Raw genomic sequence first — 20606 nt, forward strand, 5'->3', positions numbered from 1 at the left:
GTCAGTGATGCCATCCAATCATCTCATCCTCTGTCGTCCCCTTCTTCTCCTGCCCCCAATCCCACCCAGCATCAAAGTCTTTTCCAATGAGTCAACTCTTCGCATGAGGTGGCCAAAGTACTGGAGTTTCAGCTTTAGCATCATTCCCTTCAAAGAAATCCCAGCATTGATCTCCTTCAGAATGGACTGGTTGGATCTCCTTGCAGTCCAAGGGACTCTCAAGAGTCTTCTCCAACACCACAGTTCAAAAGCATCAATTCTTTGGCGCTCAGCCTTCTTCACAGTCCAACTCTTACATCCTTACATGACTACTGGAAAAACCATAGCCTTGACTAGACGGACCTTAGTCGGCAAAGTAATGTCTCCGCTTTTGAATATGCTATCTAGGTTGGTCATAACTTTTCTTCCAAGGAGTAAGGAGCAACCCCACGTCCAAGGAGTGGTGGCTGCCCGGGCGCAGGAGGGCCTAAAGGAGCCATCCCACGCTGAAGGTCAGAAGGGTGGCGGGAGGAGATACCCCTCATCCAAGATAAGGAGCAGCAGCTGTGCTTTGCTGGAGCAGCCGGGAAGAGATACCCCACGCCCAAGGTAAGAGAAACCCAAGTAAAATGGTAGGTGTTGCAAGAGGGCATCAGAGGGCAGACACACTGAAACCATACTCACAGAAATCTAGTCAATCTAATCACACTAGGACCACAGCCTTGTCTAACTCAATGAAACTAAGCCATGCCCGTGGGGCAACCCAAGACAGGCGGGTCATGGTTTACATGTTTAGTCCCCCTAAAACTGAATTCCCCTGCTAAGTTTATGACTAACCTATTAAAATCTCTTTTTTCCCAGGGATTCCCTGGCAGTTGAGTGGTTTAACACTTTGCACTTCCACTGCACAGGGTGAAGCTTCAATCCCTGGTTGAGGAACTAAGATCCCACATGCTGAGCAGTGTGGCCAAAAAATTTAAAATAAATAAGTAAAGATAGAGCAGACATAAATCTTAACAGTGGTAGAACATTAAAAAAAATCTTTTTTCCCTTTCTCATCCCTTCTGAGCTCAATCCTATGCTATCTGAACACTAATCAACCAGAGTCAGAGGACTGCAAGTGCTCCTGCGGATAGCATCCTTAAAGCACTCAGGTGGTTTCTCCAGGGCAAGATGAGCTAACAGATCATCCCCTCCCCAGGATCAGCTGGCCAAAGACTCAGAAACCTTAGACATCTTGACTTCTGAAACTGTGATTAACAAATGTCACAAGACAATGATTAACCCCAGTATTTATTTTTTGGCCACACCAAATGGCATGTGGAATCTTAATTCGCAAACAAGGATTGAACCCAAACCCCGTGTAGTGAAAGCACGCACTGGAGCACTAGGGAAGGCCCTAACACCAGCCTCTTTGTTCTTGCCTTTTAAAAGGAAGACCAAGTTGGAAAGGATCTGAGGTTTGTCTCCCACTCCCTTTCCTGGCACCTGCAATAAACCCTTGCTCTTGAGAAACCTGTATGCAGGTCAGGAAGCAACAGTTAGAACTGGACGTGGAACAACAGACTGGTTCCAAATAGGAAAAGAAGTACACCAAGGCTGTATATTGTCACCCTGCTTATTTAACTTATATGCAGAGTACATCACGAGAAACGCTGGGCTGGAAGAAGCACAAGCTGGATACAAGATTGCTGGGAGAAATATCAATAACCTCAGATATGCAGATGACACCATTCTTATGGCAGAAAGTGAAGAAGAACTAAAGAGCCTCTTGAAAGTGAAAGAGGAGAGTGAAAAAGTTGGCTTAAAGCTCAACATTCAGAAAACGAAGATCATGGCATCTGGTCCCATCACTTCATGCCAAATAGATGGGGAAACAGTGGAAACAGTGGCTGACTTTATTTTGGGGGGCTCCAAAATCACTGCAGATGGTGATTGCAGCCATGAAATTAAAAGACGCTTACTCCTTGGAAGGAAAGTTGTGACCAACCTAGACAGCATATTAAAAAGTAGAGACATTACTTTGTCAACAAAGGTTCGCCTAGTCAAGGCTATGGTTTTTCCTGTGGTCCTGTATGGATGTGAGAGTTGGACTATAAAGAAAGCTGAGTGCCAAAGAATTGATGTTTTTGAACTATGGTGTTGGAGAAGACTCTTGAGAGTCCCTTGGACTGCAAGGAGATCCAACCAGTCCATCCTAAAGGAGATCAGTCCTGGGCGTTCATTGGAAGGACTGATATTGAAGCTAAAACTCCAGTACTTTGGCCACCTGATGTGAAGAGCTGACTCATTTGAAAAGACCCTGATGCTGAGAAAGATTAAGGGCAGAAGGAGAAGGGGATGACAGAAGATGAGACGGTTGGAGGGCATCACCAACATGGGTTTGGGTGGACTCCGGGAGTTGGTGATGGACAGGGAGGCCTGTGGTTCATGGGGTCGCAGAGTCAGACACAACTAAGCGACTGAACTGAACTGAACTCACAGCAAATACTTACTGTCAGAGTTTGGCTTTCTGTGCAGAGAGCACACAAGCCCTTGCTTGGTTTGAAGGAAAGGACTGGGCAGATGAGGGACAGAGGTGTGAGAACCACTTCTGATTTCATATTTTATTATACATTTTTTATTTTTCAACCCTGTGGATGTGTGTCCCGTCAAAAAGAATATGTGTCCGACTCAGGGATCAAACCCACATGCGACTTTTTGTGACCCCATGGATATAGCATGCCAGGCTCCTCTGTCCATGGGATTCTCCAGGCAAGAATACCAGAGTGGGTTGCCATTTCCTTTTCCAGGGGATCTTTCTGACCCAGGAATCAAACCCACGTCTCTTAAGTATCCTGCATTGGCAGGGGTATTCTTTACCACTAGTGCCACCTGGGAAGCCCATCAAAAAGAATTAAAGAAAATTTTTAATAAAAAGACAACTTTTGTAAAATACCATATTGCTGCTTTTCATAATGAACTTCTTTGCATCCTCCTTTTTATTTGGAATAGTCAGAGCATACAACTATCTAAATTCTGGGAAATGCATCAGAAGCTATTTCAAAACTCAGAAATTTAACCAGAGAAAAAGAAAAACAAGTTATAACCCTTCCACCAAGAAACAAAGATTTTTATACACCATGAGGGAATGTTTAAACACAATTTGTATCATTCTAATCCAACACAAGAGCATTCTCATAGCATCAAAAGCCTTAAACAGTTCTAATGATTAATTATACTCCACTGTAGGGATACCCCTTAACGGTCTCAACTATTTCCCCACTGTGGGGCATTAGGATTACTGTCATTTTTGATTCTTCTAACTAATGTTATAGTGAATACCTGTTCACTTCTTTGTCAACATATCAGGTTTTCTTAGGAGAATTTCTGAGAAGTAAATGTCTGACCAGACGGAATGAATATTTTTATGGTTTGTGAGACCATCTAGTGGCTCAGAGGTTAAAGCGTCTGCCTGCAATGCGGGAAACATGGGTTTGATCCCTGGGTTGGGAAGATCCCCTGGAGAAGGAAATGGCAGCCCACTCCAGTATTCTTGCCTGGAGAATCCCATGGACGGAGAAGCCTGGTGGGCTACAGTCCCCAGGGTCGCAAAGAGTCGGACACGACTGAGTGACTTCACTTTCACTAGTTAATTCCCAAAAAGTTGTATTGATTCATATTTCCACAAACAGGTAGGAGAGTGCCAGCTTCACTCCTCAGACAGCATTCATCAGCTTCATTTTACCTACTTCATTAGTTGCAACAGTGCACATCTTTTACTCATCTATGGTTTTTATAGGAATCTCCCAACTACAGATGGTACCCAAATTACCATGGTTCAGCTTTCCATTTTTCAACCCTAAAATGGCACAAAAGCAGTGTGCATTCAGTAGAAACTGTACATCAGTTTTTGAATTTTGATCTTTTCCTGGGCTTACAATATGCAGTATGAGTCTCTCGTGATGCTGGGTGGCAGCAGTCACAGCTTCCAGTCAGCCACACCATCAAGAGGGGAAACAACTGACACACTGACAACCATTCTGCAACCAGACAACCATTGTTTTTCACTTTCAGTACAGTATTAAATACATTGTGAAACCAAGCAGGACTCTGAAAGGACCTCCTGGGTACAAGCCCCTCTGTGTCCCCTGTTTGTTTGTATAAAAAGCTTTCATCTCCTAGGCCTTCCTCAGATTTCAAAGAGAAAATCCAGTCAATGATTAAAGAAGTGGAAAATGCAGAAAGAGAAAGCAGTCAAGCAAGGAAGGTAATAATAGCTTAAACAATAGTCACAGGACTCCTAGTTCCCCCTGAAGGGTACAGATAACAATCTGATCCATATCTTTGAGCTGTTCTGCAGAAACTAAGTTGATGATGTTGAGTACATGCTGACCACAAAAGCACGTAGACCTCAGACTGGTTGGAACCAGAAGACTGATGACTGAGATTCCCGAAACACCATCCTGTTACTTTACCACCAACCAATCAGAAGAATGTCCGTGAGCTAATCAGGCACCCTACGACCCTCACCCATAATATTGGCTTTAAAAACCCTTGCCTAAAAGTCACCAGGGAGTTTGGGTCTTTTGAGCACAAGCTGCCCATTCTCCTTGCTTGGAGGCCTGCAAATAAATGCTGTCCCATCCTTCAGCACAACCTGGTGTCAGTAGACTGGCTGTGCTGTGCATCAGGCAGGTGGATCCAAGTTTGGTTCAGTAACAATTTAATGAGATTTTCAACACTTTATTATGAGATAGGCTTTGTGTGAGATGGTTTTTCCAACTGTAAGCTAATGTAAATGTTCTGAACACATTTAAGGCTAAACTATGATGTTCAATAGGTTACGTGTATTAAAAGCATTTTCAGCTTCCAATACTCAGGGCATAACCCCAGCATAAGTCGAGGAAGATCTTTATTTCCCCACTGAGTTTATGGTTGGGTACTGTTTTGTTGAAAGATATTCTTTCTCTCATTTGAAGTACTATTTCAAGTTTGTTATGAGATTGTGACTACTAGGGTATAGATACTATACACTGCCTATTTAGTGTTTGTGATGATATGGGGGTTCACTCTTTTGTTTGATCAATATGATGCATTAATCAATTTAATTCCCAGGATAAACACACTATCCAGTCAGGACTGATTATTCCTTAAATGCTGTTAAGGGATAGACACTTAGACATTTTATTTAAGGTTTTTACATCTTTATTAATAACCAACATTAGTCTATAGCTTGGAGTTTTATTTTTTGTTGCACATGCTTTGTTGAGTTCTAATATTTAGGTCATGCAAGCTTCCCATTTTTGTCTATGTTTTCAATCTCAATCAGCCCCTCACATAGTAAATACACACTGTCTTTCAACTCCAACATACGTAAAGCACCTACTATAGGCAAGGCATTATACAAGATGCCATAAGATATGCAAATTTCCAGACCTCTGAGATCCTAAGTCAATGATTCTGGAATTATGCCAGGGAAAGGCTTAACCTAAGAAGTAGTATTTCAACTGGGATTTGTAGGAGCTACGTTAAAGAGAACTTGCAGGGAAGTTGAAAAAGAGAGAAAACACATCAAATCAACATCAAGTTGTTAAGAAGGAGGCCATTTTTGTCTGCCCTTCTAAGATCTTCTGGCTGGTCTAAGAGTTACACTGACATGAACAAGAGAAAATCAAGCAAAAGTTTAATAACATGAATACATGGGAGAGACCCAGGAAAACTGAGTGACTCACCAAAATGTCCAAAACCCTCACCTTAAATACCAACTTCAACTACAGACAAGAGGATGTTGAAGGTGGGGAGAGTCAGTTATGGGCGGTGACCAAGAAAAGCACAGTCAACAAGGGTAAGATTGTGATGCAGATTTATGCCCTGCCTGGAGTCTTTTCTTCCCTCTCATCCCTCTGTTTTCCACACCAGTTGAATCTTCCTAAAGCACCCATTTCTATTGGAAAGGCTTCAGCAAGAGTTCAGTATTTGGAAGATATGTCACAGCTGATAGGCATTATTCTTACTCATTCCCTGTTGCCTTCAGGACTAATCCTGACACTAATACTCAAGGACCTCCACAAATTAGCACCAATCTCCTTTATTTCCTTCCACTTCCCGCCAGGAGCAATGTGCTTTGCTCATGCTCTTTTATGGCCAAATCTTAGACATTCCAGCCTACATATGCCTCCCCTCCTTTCAATGAAGTCTCCTAACATTTGACAATCTTCCCTTCTTACTTTAACCCACAGTATTTCCCCTGCAAACCCTGAATTCTTAACTATTCAAGGCCTACCTGTGCTGTGCAATACTGTGGCCACTAGATTAAGTGGCTATTGACATTTAAATCAATTTTAAAAAATTCAAAATTCAGTTCCTTGGCCACTCTAGCTAAATTTCAAATGCTCCATAGCCCAGTGTGGCTAGTGGCTGCCATAAAGGTGGCACAGATCCAGAACACTCTCATGGCAGAAGTCCTGGTTGTCAGGGCTCGTAGCACTGAGGGTGTACTCACATTCTGTCCACACATTTGTTTCTACATTTCACAAGTTTACATCTTATGTCTCCAACTAAACTGCAAGTAGGGTTGTGGCAGCTGCTCATTTGTAATGCACTATATTTAGGACGGTACTTAAGTGGATGAGCGCCAAATGCACAGTGAGTTTTTTTCTTCTTAATAATCTCTTTTCACTAGAATCCAGTTATTTCTACTGCAAAAAAAAATATCCTTCAAGTTGTTGAAATATCTATTCCCAAGGCATTTCCCGTTGAGCTAAAGGTACAAAAGCTTTAAAATGCATTAGCTTTGAAGTACTCATTTAGTCATTTGGTCATTGTTAAAATTATGGACTACCCTTGTTGATTCACTAATGCGGGCTTACTCCCAAGAAGCCTTAGCCATTAAGCAGCAGCCATCATGCCTGGAAGAATTTTCTTTCCCAGATCGAAAATAGTTACTATGGCCAACCAACAGCCTGATATCAACTCTGAACCTACAGTCCCCACAGAGACAGGATTAAATGACTATTAGGCTCCCAGACTGATCCATAAAAAGATATTTTACCCATAGTATAGCTGTCTTCCTGACAGCTACTTTTATGGGAAAAAACTTCTTTAGCCCAAACTAAGCTCCAAATGACTTCTTTAGGATTGCTTTGTTAGCTGGGAGATGCTCATTATAATATGTTCGAAATTAAAGCAGTCTTCAAAGTTATAAAAGTTACCTGGAAGGTTACTCTAAGTGGCTGTCTGGGTTTTTTAACCCTCTTAATTTGCTTTCCATATGAAATTGTTGAAAAATAAATGAAAGTAGAAAATAATTCAAACAGGGCTACAACTAAAGGCAGGAAAATGTTATGCGTCAATTATGCTTAATATATAACACACCTGAATCCATTTTTTATTATATGTGACTCTATCACACATCAACTGTGTCAGATATAAAATTAATTTTGACTTTGAAAATTCTTGGATCAAAAGGGGGTAAAAGAAGTCAAATCAATGATAAATAAAACTGAAATAATATCAAATGCCACAATCTCAAGTCTCCATTTGCATCTGCTTAAAATGATTCACATTTCTCACTTTTCCTCACCAAGACCACCATCCAAGGGTACATGTATGAAAGGAAAATCAACACGGAGTCAGTACTACAGAGAGAACTCTCTAAAATGGAGCTAGGAGGCCGTTAAGGAAGTATGACTTATGCACATGTCAGCTTGGATGGAATCTGACCTTTTGACCTGATGAAGTCATCAGAACTGATACTGAACAGGACCCTTTCGGGCTCCTTTTCTGTGTTCTCCTTTCTTGATTACAGGAAATAGGCTTCATTCAGTCTCCATGACCTTCCCTGAGTTTCAGTGAGCAGGTTCAAACAGATGCTAATTAGGGAAAGGAGGGGATGCAGAGAGAAGGGAGAAAGAGTCAAAAGAAACAATAGTGCAGCCTTGGGCAGGGTCCTGGTCCCCCCTCCAGGGATACACAGAACAATATTTTTGAGTTGTTTTACAGATATGGAAACCCCCACCAGTTGGGAGAAGTTAATTGAGTGCTGCCCACAAGCTCTAGACCCCAGACCTGATGGAACCAGAAGGCTGATGATGCTGACTCCCACTTACCTCACCACCAACCAATGAAGACTGCCCATGAGCTGACTACCCCGTCTTTGAACCATTACTGTAAAACTTTTTACCTCACTACTCCCCCTAGATTAGAACACAGTTTTGAGGGCATCAGCCCACTGTGTCCCCTTTTGCGTGGCAAACCAATAAAGCTATTCTTTTCTACTTTGCCCAAAACTCTGTCTCCAAGATTTAATTCAGTGTTGGGGTACAAAGGCTGGATTCAGCTTCAGAACACCTGCCAGAACGTATTGGACCCCTACCCTAAAACAACTTATGATTCCTCAAGGGCAAAGATTATCTGATTCACATCAAAGGCCATCACAATTCTTACCAGGAAACTTTTAACATCTTGGCTTTTTGTCTTTATAAGCCCTGACTCTTTCTCTTCCTTATAACACACTTTTGCTGCTGCTGAGTCGCTTCAGTCGTGTCCGACTCTGTGCGACCCCACAGACGGCAGCCCCCAGGTTCCCCCATCCCTGGGATTCTCCAGGCCAGAACACTGGAGTGGGTTGTCATTTCCTTCTCCAATGCATGAAAGTGAAAAGCGAAAGTGAAGTCACTCAGTCATGTCCAACTCTTAGCGACCCCATGGACTGCAGCCTACTAGGCTCCTCCATCCATGGGATTTTCCAGGCAAGAGTACTGGAGTGGGGTGCCATTGCCACACAATTTTAGGGTTACCCAAATCTGTGTCCCCCAAATTGGAATCTTTTTTTTGGCCACACTGCACAGCTTGTGGAATCTTAGTTTCCCAACAAGGGATGGAACCTAGGCCCCCAGCAGTGGAAGTGTGGAGTCCTAACCCACTGGCAGGGAATTCTCCTGAACTGCAATTCTTAAGATTCTGAAGAAATTCTTATTTGAAATCTCCTGAATTTTCTTTTAGTTGACACAAGTCTGTGTTGATGTGTTTGAATGCGGATTCTGTTTTCAGATTCTCTTTCCATAGCTAATATAAATTCAAATGTTTAAAGTTACTATTTTCAATAAATAGAAAAGAAATGCTAAAAAGTATGCATATCCACATCCCTAAACATCAGATTGAGATCATTCTTCCTATATAGATCTCAAAAGTAAAAAATATTCTAAATAAAAACTCTACAATGCCACAAGCTATCTTCTACATGAACTGGAGAGATCTGAAGGCAAATTCAAAGTCAAGGGTGTCAGCAGCATCCATGTGATTGAGACAGAGTCAGAATACAAATCAGCTACAGCTATTTTCCTGTTACGCATCGTCTAGAAGGCAGGTGAAGCTACTGGAAAGAAAAGCAATGACAGACCTAAATAGAGTATTAAAAAACAGAGCCATTACTTTGCCTACAAAGGTCTGTTATAGTCAAAGATATGGTTTTTCTAGTAGTCATGTGCGGATATGAGAGCTGGACCATAAAGAAGGCTGATTGCCAAAGAACTGATGCCTTCAAACTATGGTGCTAGAGAAGACTCTTGAGAGTTCCTTAGACAACAAGGAGATCAAACCAGTCAATCCTAAAAGAAATAAACCCTGAATATTCATTGGAATGACTGATGCTGAAGTTGAAGCTTCAATACCTTGGCCACCTTATGTGAAGAGCCAACTCATTGGAAAAGACCCTGATGCTGGGAAAGATTGAAGACAGGAAAAGAAGGGGGTGACAGAGGATGAGATGGTTGGATGGCATCACCAATTCAATGGACATGAGTTTGAGCAAACTCCAGGAGATAGTGAAGGACAGGGAATCTTGGTGTGCTGCATTCCATGGGGGTCACAAACAGTCGGACAGGACTGAGCAACTCAACAACAACAAGTCAGACTTGCTATAATAGAACCTAAATATTCCGCAAAGTCCCAGAGCCTTCTATTTCACCCTGTGGATTAAGCAGAGGAATGACACAATGAAATAAATTTTACTCATTCTCTCCTGGGACTTCCAGACTCAGAGTCTACCTTCATTCTTAGTAAACCATTTCTCATTTGATGTGTATGAGATGCCTCTTAGATATCCTGTATGCCAGTGTCTCTGTTGATTTAGTAAGCAACCATAAGACTAATCATGCACGCCAAAGGAAGGTCACAATGGCCCGTGAAGGGGAGCAGAATTTGCTACCTCAAAATATGTCTCTTTGGCATAAAGATTATAGTGGGCTGATTCTTTTTAAGAAACAGCAGACAGAGGAGAAGCTCTAACAACCTAGTGGGAACTTTCCTGGCAGTCCAGTGATTAAGACTCTGCGCGCCCACTGCAGGGAACTAGGATCCCACATCCCACATGCCCTGAGGCAAAACCAAACCAAATAACATTAAAAATAAAAATAAAAACAGAGTTGAAGTTACCCTTTGTCAGAGACATTTACATTTATAAAGGAAACCTCCATATGTAAGGGCTTTCCTTGTGGCTCAGCTGGTAAAGAATCTGCCTGCAATGTGGGAGACCTGGATTCAATCCCTGGGTTGGGAAGATCCCCTGGAGAAGGGAAAGGCTACCCACTCCAGTATTCTGGCCTGGAGAATTCCGTGGACTGTAGTCCATGGGGTCACAAAGAGTGGCACATGACTGAGAGACTTTGACTTTCCATTTGTAAAGGTGTCACTGTACCAGGATTTCCCTGCTGGCTCAGATGGTAAAATCGTCTGCCTACAATGCAGGAGACCCAGGTTCGATCCCTGGGTTGGGAAGATCCCCTGGAGAAGGAAATGGCAACCCACTCCAGTATTCTTGCCTGGAGAAATCCATGGACAGAGGAGCCTGGTAGGCTACAGTCCATGGGGTCGCAAAGAGTCAGATACGACTGAGCAACTTCACTTTCACTCCCTCACTGTACCAGGAAGAGAAAGATAACTCTAGATCTCTAGAAACTCTTAACAATGGAGAAGGCATGGACTTAAATCTGCATGACAACCTTACCCTTGTTTACTGTGCTTTTGCCTTGAAAACCTCCCATAAATAACAACATCTTCTTTACTCTTTAGCTGGAGATGGTACTTAAGATGGTGGCTTGGGCCATTCTGGGGAGTTACTCAGGGTTTCCTGGGTACACTGGAGGTATCCATGTTACTAAGCTTCTGCTTGTTCGCCCCCCCCCCCACCATCCCCGCCGTTAATCTGCCTTTTGTTACAGGGGTCTCAGCCAAAAACCTAGAAAGGTAGAGGGAAAATTATTTTTTCTCTCCCATATCCATGAAACAGATTTCAGCTGCAAATATATCCTAAAGGAGGCTCCTGGTTTCCAAATTATTTACTTTTTTAGTGAGAAGGGGTAGAATGGCTATTACCCTCTGTAAGTCACTGTTATTTGCTCAAGTTTAAGAGATTCCTGAGGCTTCCTGGTGTTTGCTGCCTGGTGATTCTATTACCTTAGTCTTTTTCTTTAATAAGACTTCTCCCCATCCTCACAAATGCTGGCTCTTAAGGCTATTTTTCTCCAACAAACTGATTGTAGGCCATAAAGATGTTCAGTAGCAATTAGGTTTTATTGTTCTCATCTCACTTATGAGTATAGAAGCTATCAAAATGTAAAATGTAAATGTACATTTCCTCCAACTTCTCAATTCCTCTTCTAAGAATTTATCCTATAGAAGTGTGTATGTGTGGCTAGAAGGACATATGTACAGATACTAATTTGCAGCATGATTTAAAGCAGCAAATAATGGATACAACCTAAATATTCATCAATATAAGACTGTTTAAATAAAGAATGATGCATATATTAACAGCAAGGCAAGCATTTGGAAGGTCCCTGTGCACTGAAGTGGAGTGATGAGTACAATGCAAGGGGAATGATGTCTTAGGTATGCCAGCATATGTATTTTTAAAGGAACATATATCCACATATGTAAGCAGGTAGGCGTTTGTATACACACACACACAATCTTTAGCAGAATAACAAAAGAAATGAATGAAGGTAGTCACCTCGGGGTAAGGGAACTGAGGTGAGGTAGGGGCACATAGAAAGCAGTTTTAAACCTTTTCTTTAGGGCTTTACTTTTTTATCCTGTGTATAAATATTTTAAAAATACACACACACAGTAAAGGATAGTCAAGGAATAAGCCTTGCCAAAGCTATCTAACAGTGGCACCTACTGGTAAAGTCAGTTCCTACCCCAAAGTATTCTCTAAGAGAAGAAATCCCAATGTTTGCCTGGCACAGCCATTTCAGCCATTAGTCAGGAAATATGTTTCTATTAAAGCCTTATAAGGAACTCTTCATTCGTATTAAGTCTTCTGAGCATAAGACTTAAAAGTACCATCTGGCTGGAAAGTTATGGTTCATTATAGTCTGAATTGCAAGCTATAAAAACGAGTGGAGAATATCTCTATATCCTTCCACAGAGTGATCACCACTCCAGCAGAGAATGTTGAGTGAAAAAAAGCCAGGCAGAAAAAATATGCAGAGTCTGCTGTCATTTATCTAAGAAGGGTAGGGGCTTACAAATATATGTGTTTACCTGTATGTTTTTTAATGGAAAGATAACTCTTTAAAGAAAAAGAATTAATGGTTGCCATAAGAAAAGGAAGGGACTGTTCTGAGGGGAGAGGAAAAGAACTAGATTTCTCTATCATATGACATCCCTTATATGCGAAATCTAAAAAGAAATGATACAAATGAACTTACTTACAAAATGGAAACAAACTCACAGACTTACAGAACGAACTTACACTTATTGGTGGGAAAGTTAGGGGGAAAGGATAATTAGAGAGTTTGGGATGGACATGTCCACACTGCTATATTTAAAATGGATAACCAACAAGGGCCTACTGCATAGCACATGGAACTCTGCTCAATGTCATATGGCAGCCTGGATGGGAGAGGAGTTTGGGGGAGAATGGATACATGTATACGTATGGCTGAGTCCCTTTGCTGTTCACCTGAAACTATCACAACAGTGTTCATCGGCTATACCCCATGTAAAATAAAAAGTTACAAAAAAAAAAAAAAAACTAGATTTCTCTAAATCAGTGCTTCTTAAAGGAGACTATTTTGCCTGTGTCCCCAGGGTATGTTCTGCAATGTCTGGAGATGTTTTTAGTGTCACAGTTGGGGGTTGGGAGGAAAATACAACAGATATATAGATGGTAGAGGCCAGGGATGCTACTGAACATCCTACAATAAACAGGACAACTATCTGGCCCCAAATATCAATAATGTATCTAATAAGGAACTTATACCTAGAATATATTAAAAAACACTTCCAACTTAATAAGATGACAACGCAATTTAAAGTAGGCAAAGGATCTGAATAGACAGTTCTCCAAACATGACATACACGTGGTCAATAAGCATACGAAAAGATGTTTAACAACCTTAGACATCAAGGAAATGTGAATCAAACCCACAGTAAGCTATAACTTCACTCCCACTAGAATGGCTATACAACTGACCCTTTAACAACACAAGGCTTAGGGGTACTGACCCCTCAAGTAGTCAAAAAATCAAATATAACTTTACAGTTGGCCCTCCATATCCACAGTTCCACACCCACAAATTCAACCTACTGTCAAGAGTATAGTATTGTGGTATATATTTATTGGAAAAAAAAAAAAACACCAAAATTGAAAAAGACACATGTATCCTAATATTCATTGCAGCACTATTTACAACAGCGGGAACATGGAAGCAAACTAGATGTCCATCAACAGATGTATGGATAAAGAAGTTGTAGCATATATACACAATGGAATATTACACAGCCATAAAAAGGAACACATTTGAGTCAGTTCTAAGGAGGTGGATAAATCCACAGACTTCCCTGTAGCTCAAACAGTAAAGAATCTGCCTGCGATGCAGGAGACCAGGGTTCGATCCCTGGGTTGGGAAGTTCTTCTGGAGAAGGGAATGGCAATCCATTCCAGTATTCTTGCCTAGAGAATTCCATGGACAGAGAAGTCTGGTGGGATACAGTCCATGGGGTGGCAAAGAGTCGGACACGACTGACCAACTAACACACACAATGAGGTGGATGAACTTAGAACCTACTATACAGAGTGAAGTGAGTCAGAAAGAGAAAGATAAATACCATATTCTAACACATATATATGGAATCCAGAAAATGGCACTGAAGAATTTATTTACAGGGCAACAGTGGAGAAACAGACATGGAGAACAGACTTATGGACATGGGGAGGGGGAGGAGAGGGTGAGATGTACGGAAAGAGTAACATGGAAACTTATATTACCATATGTAAAATAGACAGCCAACGGGAATTTGCTGTATGAGTCAGGGAACTCAAACAGGGGCTCTGTAACAACCTAGAGGGGTGGGATGGGGAGGGAGATGGGAGGAAGTTTCAAAAGGGAGGGTATATATGTATACCTATGGCTGATTCATAGTGAGGTTTGACAGAAAACAGCAAAATTCTGTAAAGCAATTATCCTTCAATTAAAAATAAATTAATTAAAAGAGAGTTACAAAAAAATCCATGTATATGTGGACCTGTGTAGCTCAAATCCATGTTGTTCAAGAGTCAACTGTAATCATTTCCCAAGGAAAGAATATATGTGGCTCACAGTATATTTGCAGTTAATATGTGCTGAGTAAATTAACACAGAAAGGGGGAAAAGTTTCCTCAAGTGTTTCCAACGCAAACTAAAGTATAAGAACCACTGTTTTCTGTAGAAAAATAAACTGAAGTTTAAAAAAAAAAAGTCAACTGTAATAAAAAAGATAATAACAAGTGTTGAGGATATGAAGAAATTGGAACCCTCATACACTGCTGGCGGGATGCTGCAACCACTTTAGAAAACAGCCTGACAGTTCCTCAAAAAATTAAACATACAGTAACTATATGACCCACAACTCCACTCCTAAGTATAGACCCAAGTGAAATGAAAAAATATGTCCACACAGAAACCTGTAAACAAATGTTCATAGCAGCATTATTCACAGTAGCCAAAAGGTGGAAACAACAAATGTTCATCAAAGTATGAATGGATAAATAAAATGTAATCTATCCATATAATTAAATATTATTTGGCAATGAAAAGAAGCAAAGTACTGATAGACACTACAACATAGACAGACCTTGACAACACTATGCTAAATGAAAGACGCCAGTCACAAAAGGCCACATACAGCATGATTCCACTTGCAGTGGATCAACACAGTCTGAGATGTACAGGTCCACTTAAACAAGCCTTTCTTTTCATAGTAAATACTACAGTACTACATGATCCATGGTTGGTTGAATCTGCAGATATGGAGGAACACATATATGGAGAGGTGATTAGCAGTTATAGGCAGATATGTAACTGCACGAAGAGTCACACCTAACGCCTGCATTATTCAAAGGTCGACTGTATATGAAATGGCCAGAATAGGCAAATATATAGAGACAGAAAACAGATGAATGGCTGCCCATAGCTGGGAGCATAGGCGGCTTGGGGGTGTCAGCAAAGGGTGTGGGATTTCTTTTTAGAGTAATCAAAATGGTCCAAAATTGTGGTGATGATTATAGAAATTTGTGAATGTGCTGAGTCATTTGCATTATATACTTTCAATGGCTAAATTTTATGGTATGTGAATTACATCTCAATAAAACTTAATAAAAACGAATCACAATGATGAGGTATATACTCTGATAGAGGTGGTACGAGGCATAGAAGGCAGAGGTCAGGAAAGGCTTCCCAGGATGAATAGGAAGTCATCAGTAATCAGATTGGGTTTATTTTTGGAATTAAATTCTTCACTGGTTTTGAGATTCCAGGGGTAGAGAGGCTGTAGGACAGGAGAGATCTCAGGTGTAGGGAATGTCATTCAGATTGTCCAACTCTAAACCTCCAAGTGTGGAGGGACAGGATGCCATGGGATGAGTTAGCAGGGCGGCAGGTGACAGAGCACAGTAGCCTTCGCTCCTGGCCAAATCCTTGGACTATTTTCTGGGAAAAGGAACTGATAAACGCTGAGGAGCAGCAAAAGAACAGCCAAGGATGGGTCTAGAGACAGGACAGCCTGTGTGTTTACATCAGCTCTGATACATTGTTGTCAAAGTCAACTCAATCTTTTCCTGAATGTTCAGCTTGAAAACTACTGCAGAGAAACCAGTCTAGGACCGTTTCTTCCTGCAAGACACAGCTGACAAAATGGACAATGGAGAATAAAGTAGTTTGATATAAACTAATAAGAGTAATAAGAATAAGCAAAATCATATATAATTAAAATGCCCTGATGTCATAATGAAAAAATAATAATAATAGCCCCTTATGAGCATAGGCTAGAACCAGAAGCAAAATAATGACCCAACCCAAAAAGATAAACAATCCACTTACCACAGGAACATGGGCATTTGGCTCAAATTCTGTGGAATCAGCATCTGAAGATAAAGAAATGAGTTCAGTAACTCACCAGTAGCTGAAAAATTCTTTAAGTAATAATAATGCTTTTCACTAAGAGGTTTTTAGAAAATCTCAGACTTACCTTTCAAGTTAAGGCAGTTTCGTGCAAACTCTATGACTGCCAGCTGCATCCCAAGGCAAACTCCTATTTTAAAAAGCACATATACAAAACAAATGAAACTATTTTGTACTGTGTCATATTTTCTGTTCGTTTGCTATCTTCTCCATCTAGAATGCAAGCTCCGAGAGAGTATGTTTGCTGCTGTAGCTTCTGCCCTTAGAACAGGCATGGCAGGGGCAGGGAAGGAGTTTGGACGACCCAAACTGAAGTAGGAATAAATAAATGTGAAGTTGGAAAAGGGCAGGAAATGAGAAGGCAAGGTCCAAAAGAAAAACCTGCCTACCTCCATATGTATCTCTAGATCGAGGTATACGTGTGGCCTGCAGGGCTGCCCCAGAGCACCCAACTCCTTCAGAGAATGTCTAACAACACCTCAATTCACAAGGGAGTCTCTGTGGGCTGAGTCTTCACACTCTCTCTCCTCTAGATAGTTTCATGGCCTTAAATGTGGGTTCTGTTTGCAGGCAGCCCCTGCCTGGCAGCAGGCTGGGATCCAAGGAGCGCCCACAGGCAGGCAGGGGAGTGGGAGGTCTATGCCCAGCTGCTGAGCCCAGAACAGGCCGAACCTTCACTGCAAGGAAACAGCAGCAGCTGGGGGAGCTGGTACCTCCACTGCAGGCTGGAGCATAATGGAGAAGCCAAATGGAACTGAGCAGAGGAGAGAAAGGGACCTGCATAGGCCCAGGCCTGTTGCCACATGGATGTACCCCTCGCCCATCTCCACATTCACTGTGGCCCACCAATACTCTCCAATAAACAAATGCCAAGCAGCATTCCAGATGCTTTTACAGATATATCCAAGATACACAGGGATTCAAAGGAGAGAGCAATCAATATACCAAGCATGCCAGAACAAAAGTCAATAAGCGTGAAACAGCTGAGTGCTTTGGAGGAACTTCAGAAAGTCCCACAAAGCTAGGACATAAGGACAGTGTGTTAAAGAGAAAGCTAAAGAGCTACAAACTATTTCTGTACAGTGAAAACTATCTGAAGAATGCTAATTATGTTTAGACAGAAACTAAACAAGATTACTTCAAAAGAAAACAGTGAAAGAAAAAAAAAGAAAGAAAGAAAACAGTGGCCCAGGTGAGCTTACATGGATAAAACAAAGCAAGGTACCAAGGTAAACTACTCCTAGCTTCTCTTTTGAAAATGGATCCCTAGTGGAGAGTGTCTAGGAAGTTAATCAAAGAACAGGCAAGTGGGGGAAATGAACCTGTTGATATTAAGTAAACGGTACCAAAGCCGGTCCGCTCAGTTCATAAACCCAGCAGCCCATGCAAGCACAGCATGAAACACGGCCTCTCCCCACTCCCTCTTCCTTCTGGACCCCCAGTTGCAGAGCTGCCTTTTGTCCCATCAACGTTCTACTACATCCAGTTTCATTGCTAAGGAAGCCATGCTTTCCAATTTGAACAAAAGCATTGAAAACACCCAGCTCTAGTTCTTGACAGAGCTGTCTCTGTAATGTTAGATGATTTTTCTGTATTATCTTTTCTAGAAGGAGTATATACATTTCAATTTAAGCATTTTCTGATTAGAAATAACACTGTGGCATCCTATTGAGATGTTCTCTGCTTGAACTGGTAAAAGATGGAATCAGGTGGGAATCAGAAAAGGTAAGGGCAGGTTTGAACACAGGTTCTTCCTGGCATGCTGCGATTCATGGAGTCGCAAAGAGTCGGACACGACTGAGCGACTGAACTGAACTCTTCCCAGGCTCTTGCTATACAACCAGACCAGTGGTAAGTTCTTATAGGTTGACAAATTTTTTTGGTAAAGGGCCAGAGAGTAAAGTTTTCAGGCTTTGCATGCTGTAGGGTCTCAATCTCTGCCACTGTATTGGAAAAACAGCCACAGACAATATGTAAACAAATCTGTGTGGCTGTATTCCAATAAAACTTTATTTACAAAAATGCTGTGAACCAGGTAAGACTTGTAGAATATAGTTTCCAGACCCTGTAGCAAACTATTTGGCACCTGAATGTTGAAATTCAAAATCACACTTTTCACATTAACAAACCCTATGATGTGTTATCCCAAATAGGTATCAAAAATCTAAAAAAACCTCATACTCAGGATTCATAAACGTCAGTTTTACCCAGAAAAGGAATCTTCCTTGACCGTGCCCAAGAAATTGCCTGGAGTTTTCCCAACGTTCCTCTGATTCCAAAGCCTCCTGGCACAAGAACACCACTGCAATCAACACAAGAGGAGGGGAAATTTGACATTATTTTTATTTGTGAAATTCTTGTTTTCAGATCATGTTTATTGATCCCAAATTCAACACTTGGCACAACTGCTAGAGAATATGCTTGGAGTCTATTTTCAAAATTGATTACACAATTTCACATCCTGAACTTTCTTCTTGAAATCCTCCCAATGTTATAAAGCGGTTGTGAATTTCTCACAACTGACCTTGATATATATTTTCTGATAGGTCTATATAGCACATGAGCATAGTAACTAAGAGACTCAATTCAGTTAAAAATGACACTGAAAGAATTATCTGAATAAAAATAGGTTAAGGTTCTTTTAAAAGTACTGTTATAAAAATGTTTAAAGACCTCTTACATAATCAGAAAGAGTTAAACTGGTGAAATATACCTTTTGATTGCTAATCAAGTTGTGGCACAGGAAAATTTCCTGGCTAGGAGCCACTTCAGAGACTTTCTGGATAAACACTTTCATTTGAAAACATAACAGTTCAAGAGAAAACTGGAGGGTAATGTTACCCTCACAATACAACGCCACCCCCGAGTTTTATTGATTACTTACAAAATAAAACCTTAAATCAAAAGATGTGGAAAAGAAAAAAACGAGAGGAGGGAAGATTGTCATTCTTGCACTATAACTGTATATGGAAAGTCTGTCTCTGCATCTTTCTGTAGCATCAACTCACTTTCCCGTCAATATGGTAAAAACTTCCCTCCTTTTCCTTCACTGAGCCAGAGTGATTCTAAAATCACTCTCTGTTCCTTCAGGCCTTGCAGTGGCTTCAAGTCTCTAAAGCGGCTCCTAGCCAGGAAATTTTGCTGTGCTACAACTTAGTTAGTAATTAGTGAGGCCTATTTCACCAGTTTACGGAGGAGCCTGGTGGGCTGCAGTCCATGGGGTCGCAAAGGCGGGCTGCAGTTCATGGGGTCGGACACGAAGTGAGCGACTTCACTTTCACTTTTCACTTTCATGCATTGGAGAAGGAAATGGCAACCCACTCCAGTGTTCTTGCCTGGAGAATCCCAGGGACAGGGGAGCCTGGGGGGCTGCCGTCTATGGGGTTGCACAGAGTCGGACACAACTGAAGTGACTTAGCAGCAGCAGCAGCAGCATTTCACCAGTTTACTTTGAAACATGTCATGTTAGTGTTAGTGGCATGTGCAGTGGAGATGGTTTTATTCTGGGGAGGAGAAAGTGAGTTGATGCTATGGAAAAATACAGAGACAGACCTTACATATACAAAGTTACAATACAAGAATGACAATCTTCCCTCCTCTTTTGGTTTTGTTTTCTTTTCCACGTCTTTTGATTCAAGGTTTTATTTTTTTAAGTAATCAATATAACTCTTGGGGGTGGCACTGTTTTGTGCCATGAAGGGTAACATGACCTTCCAGTTTTCTCTTGAGCTCTCATGTTTTCAAATGAGAGTGTTTATCCAGAATAAAACCATCTCCATTGCATGCGCCTCTAATACTAACATGGCATGTTTCAAAGTAAATGCAACGTGAATGTAGCACAAGCACCCAGAATCACAAGTACTCCAAACTATCTTTCAAGTGTACAAAAATTAGTAACTGGGGTAAGTTGAATCATTATGGGAAAATCACAGTAGCATTCTCCTAACTGGTGTGGACAGTCCTTGGTACTTACTCAGCTTTGCAGAGCTTCTGCCAAGCTTCATGGAATTTCACAGGGTCTTCAGTTTCAGTAGTCTGCTCCAGATCAATGGAATCTATATACTAAAAACATCCAACAAATGTAAAAATTTCAGAAAAATAAAAACTGGAAAATACTAGAACCATCTAACACACAATTATTCAGTAACTACTTATGCAAACACTGTACAGGTCATTTAGCACAGAAGTCTTGTGGCTCTT

At 41.2% G+C, this 20606-nt stretch overlaps 1 protein-coding gene and 1 non-coding gene across 5 annotated transcripts in view; one reads left to right on the forward strand and one right to left on the reverse strand.

The window, feature by feature from the left end:
- Positions 1-20606, reverse strand: part of CTPS2 (CTP synthase 2) — a 114066-nt gene that overhangs the window by 56525 nt on the left and 36935 nt on the right. For all 4 annotated transcript variants that reach the window (XM_070291369.1, XM_070291370.1, XM_070291371.1 and 1 more), the window contains exons 10-13: positions 20380-20468; positions 18614-18708; positions 16474-16536; positions 16326-16369 (exon numbers count right to left, since the gene is read on the reverse strand). In XM_070291369.1, coding sequence (XP_070147470.1) covers positions 16326-16369; positions 16474-16536; positions 18614-18708; positions 20380-20468 — 291 coding nt within the window. The remainder of the gene's footprint in view (positions 1-16325; positions 16370-16473; positions 16537-18613; positions 18709-20379; positions 20469-20606) is intronic.
- Positions 10665-10737, forward strand: TRNAC-ACA (transfer RNA cysteine (anticodon ACA)). The gene has a single exon. It is a non-coding gene; the product is annotated as a tRNA-Cys (tRNA).

Source organism: Ovis canadensis, chromosome X (genome assembly GCF_042477335.2).
Source record: "Ovis canadensis isolate MfBH-ARS-UI-01 breed Bighorn chromosome X, ARS-UI_OviCan_v2, whole genome shotgun sequence".
Lineage (NCBI taxonomy): Eukaryota > Metazoa > Chordata > Mammalia > Artiodactyla > Bovidae > Ovis > Ovis canadensis.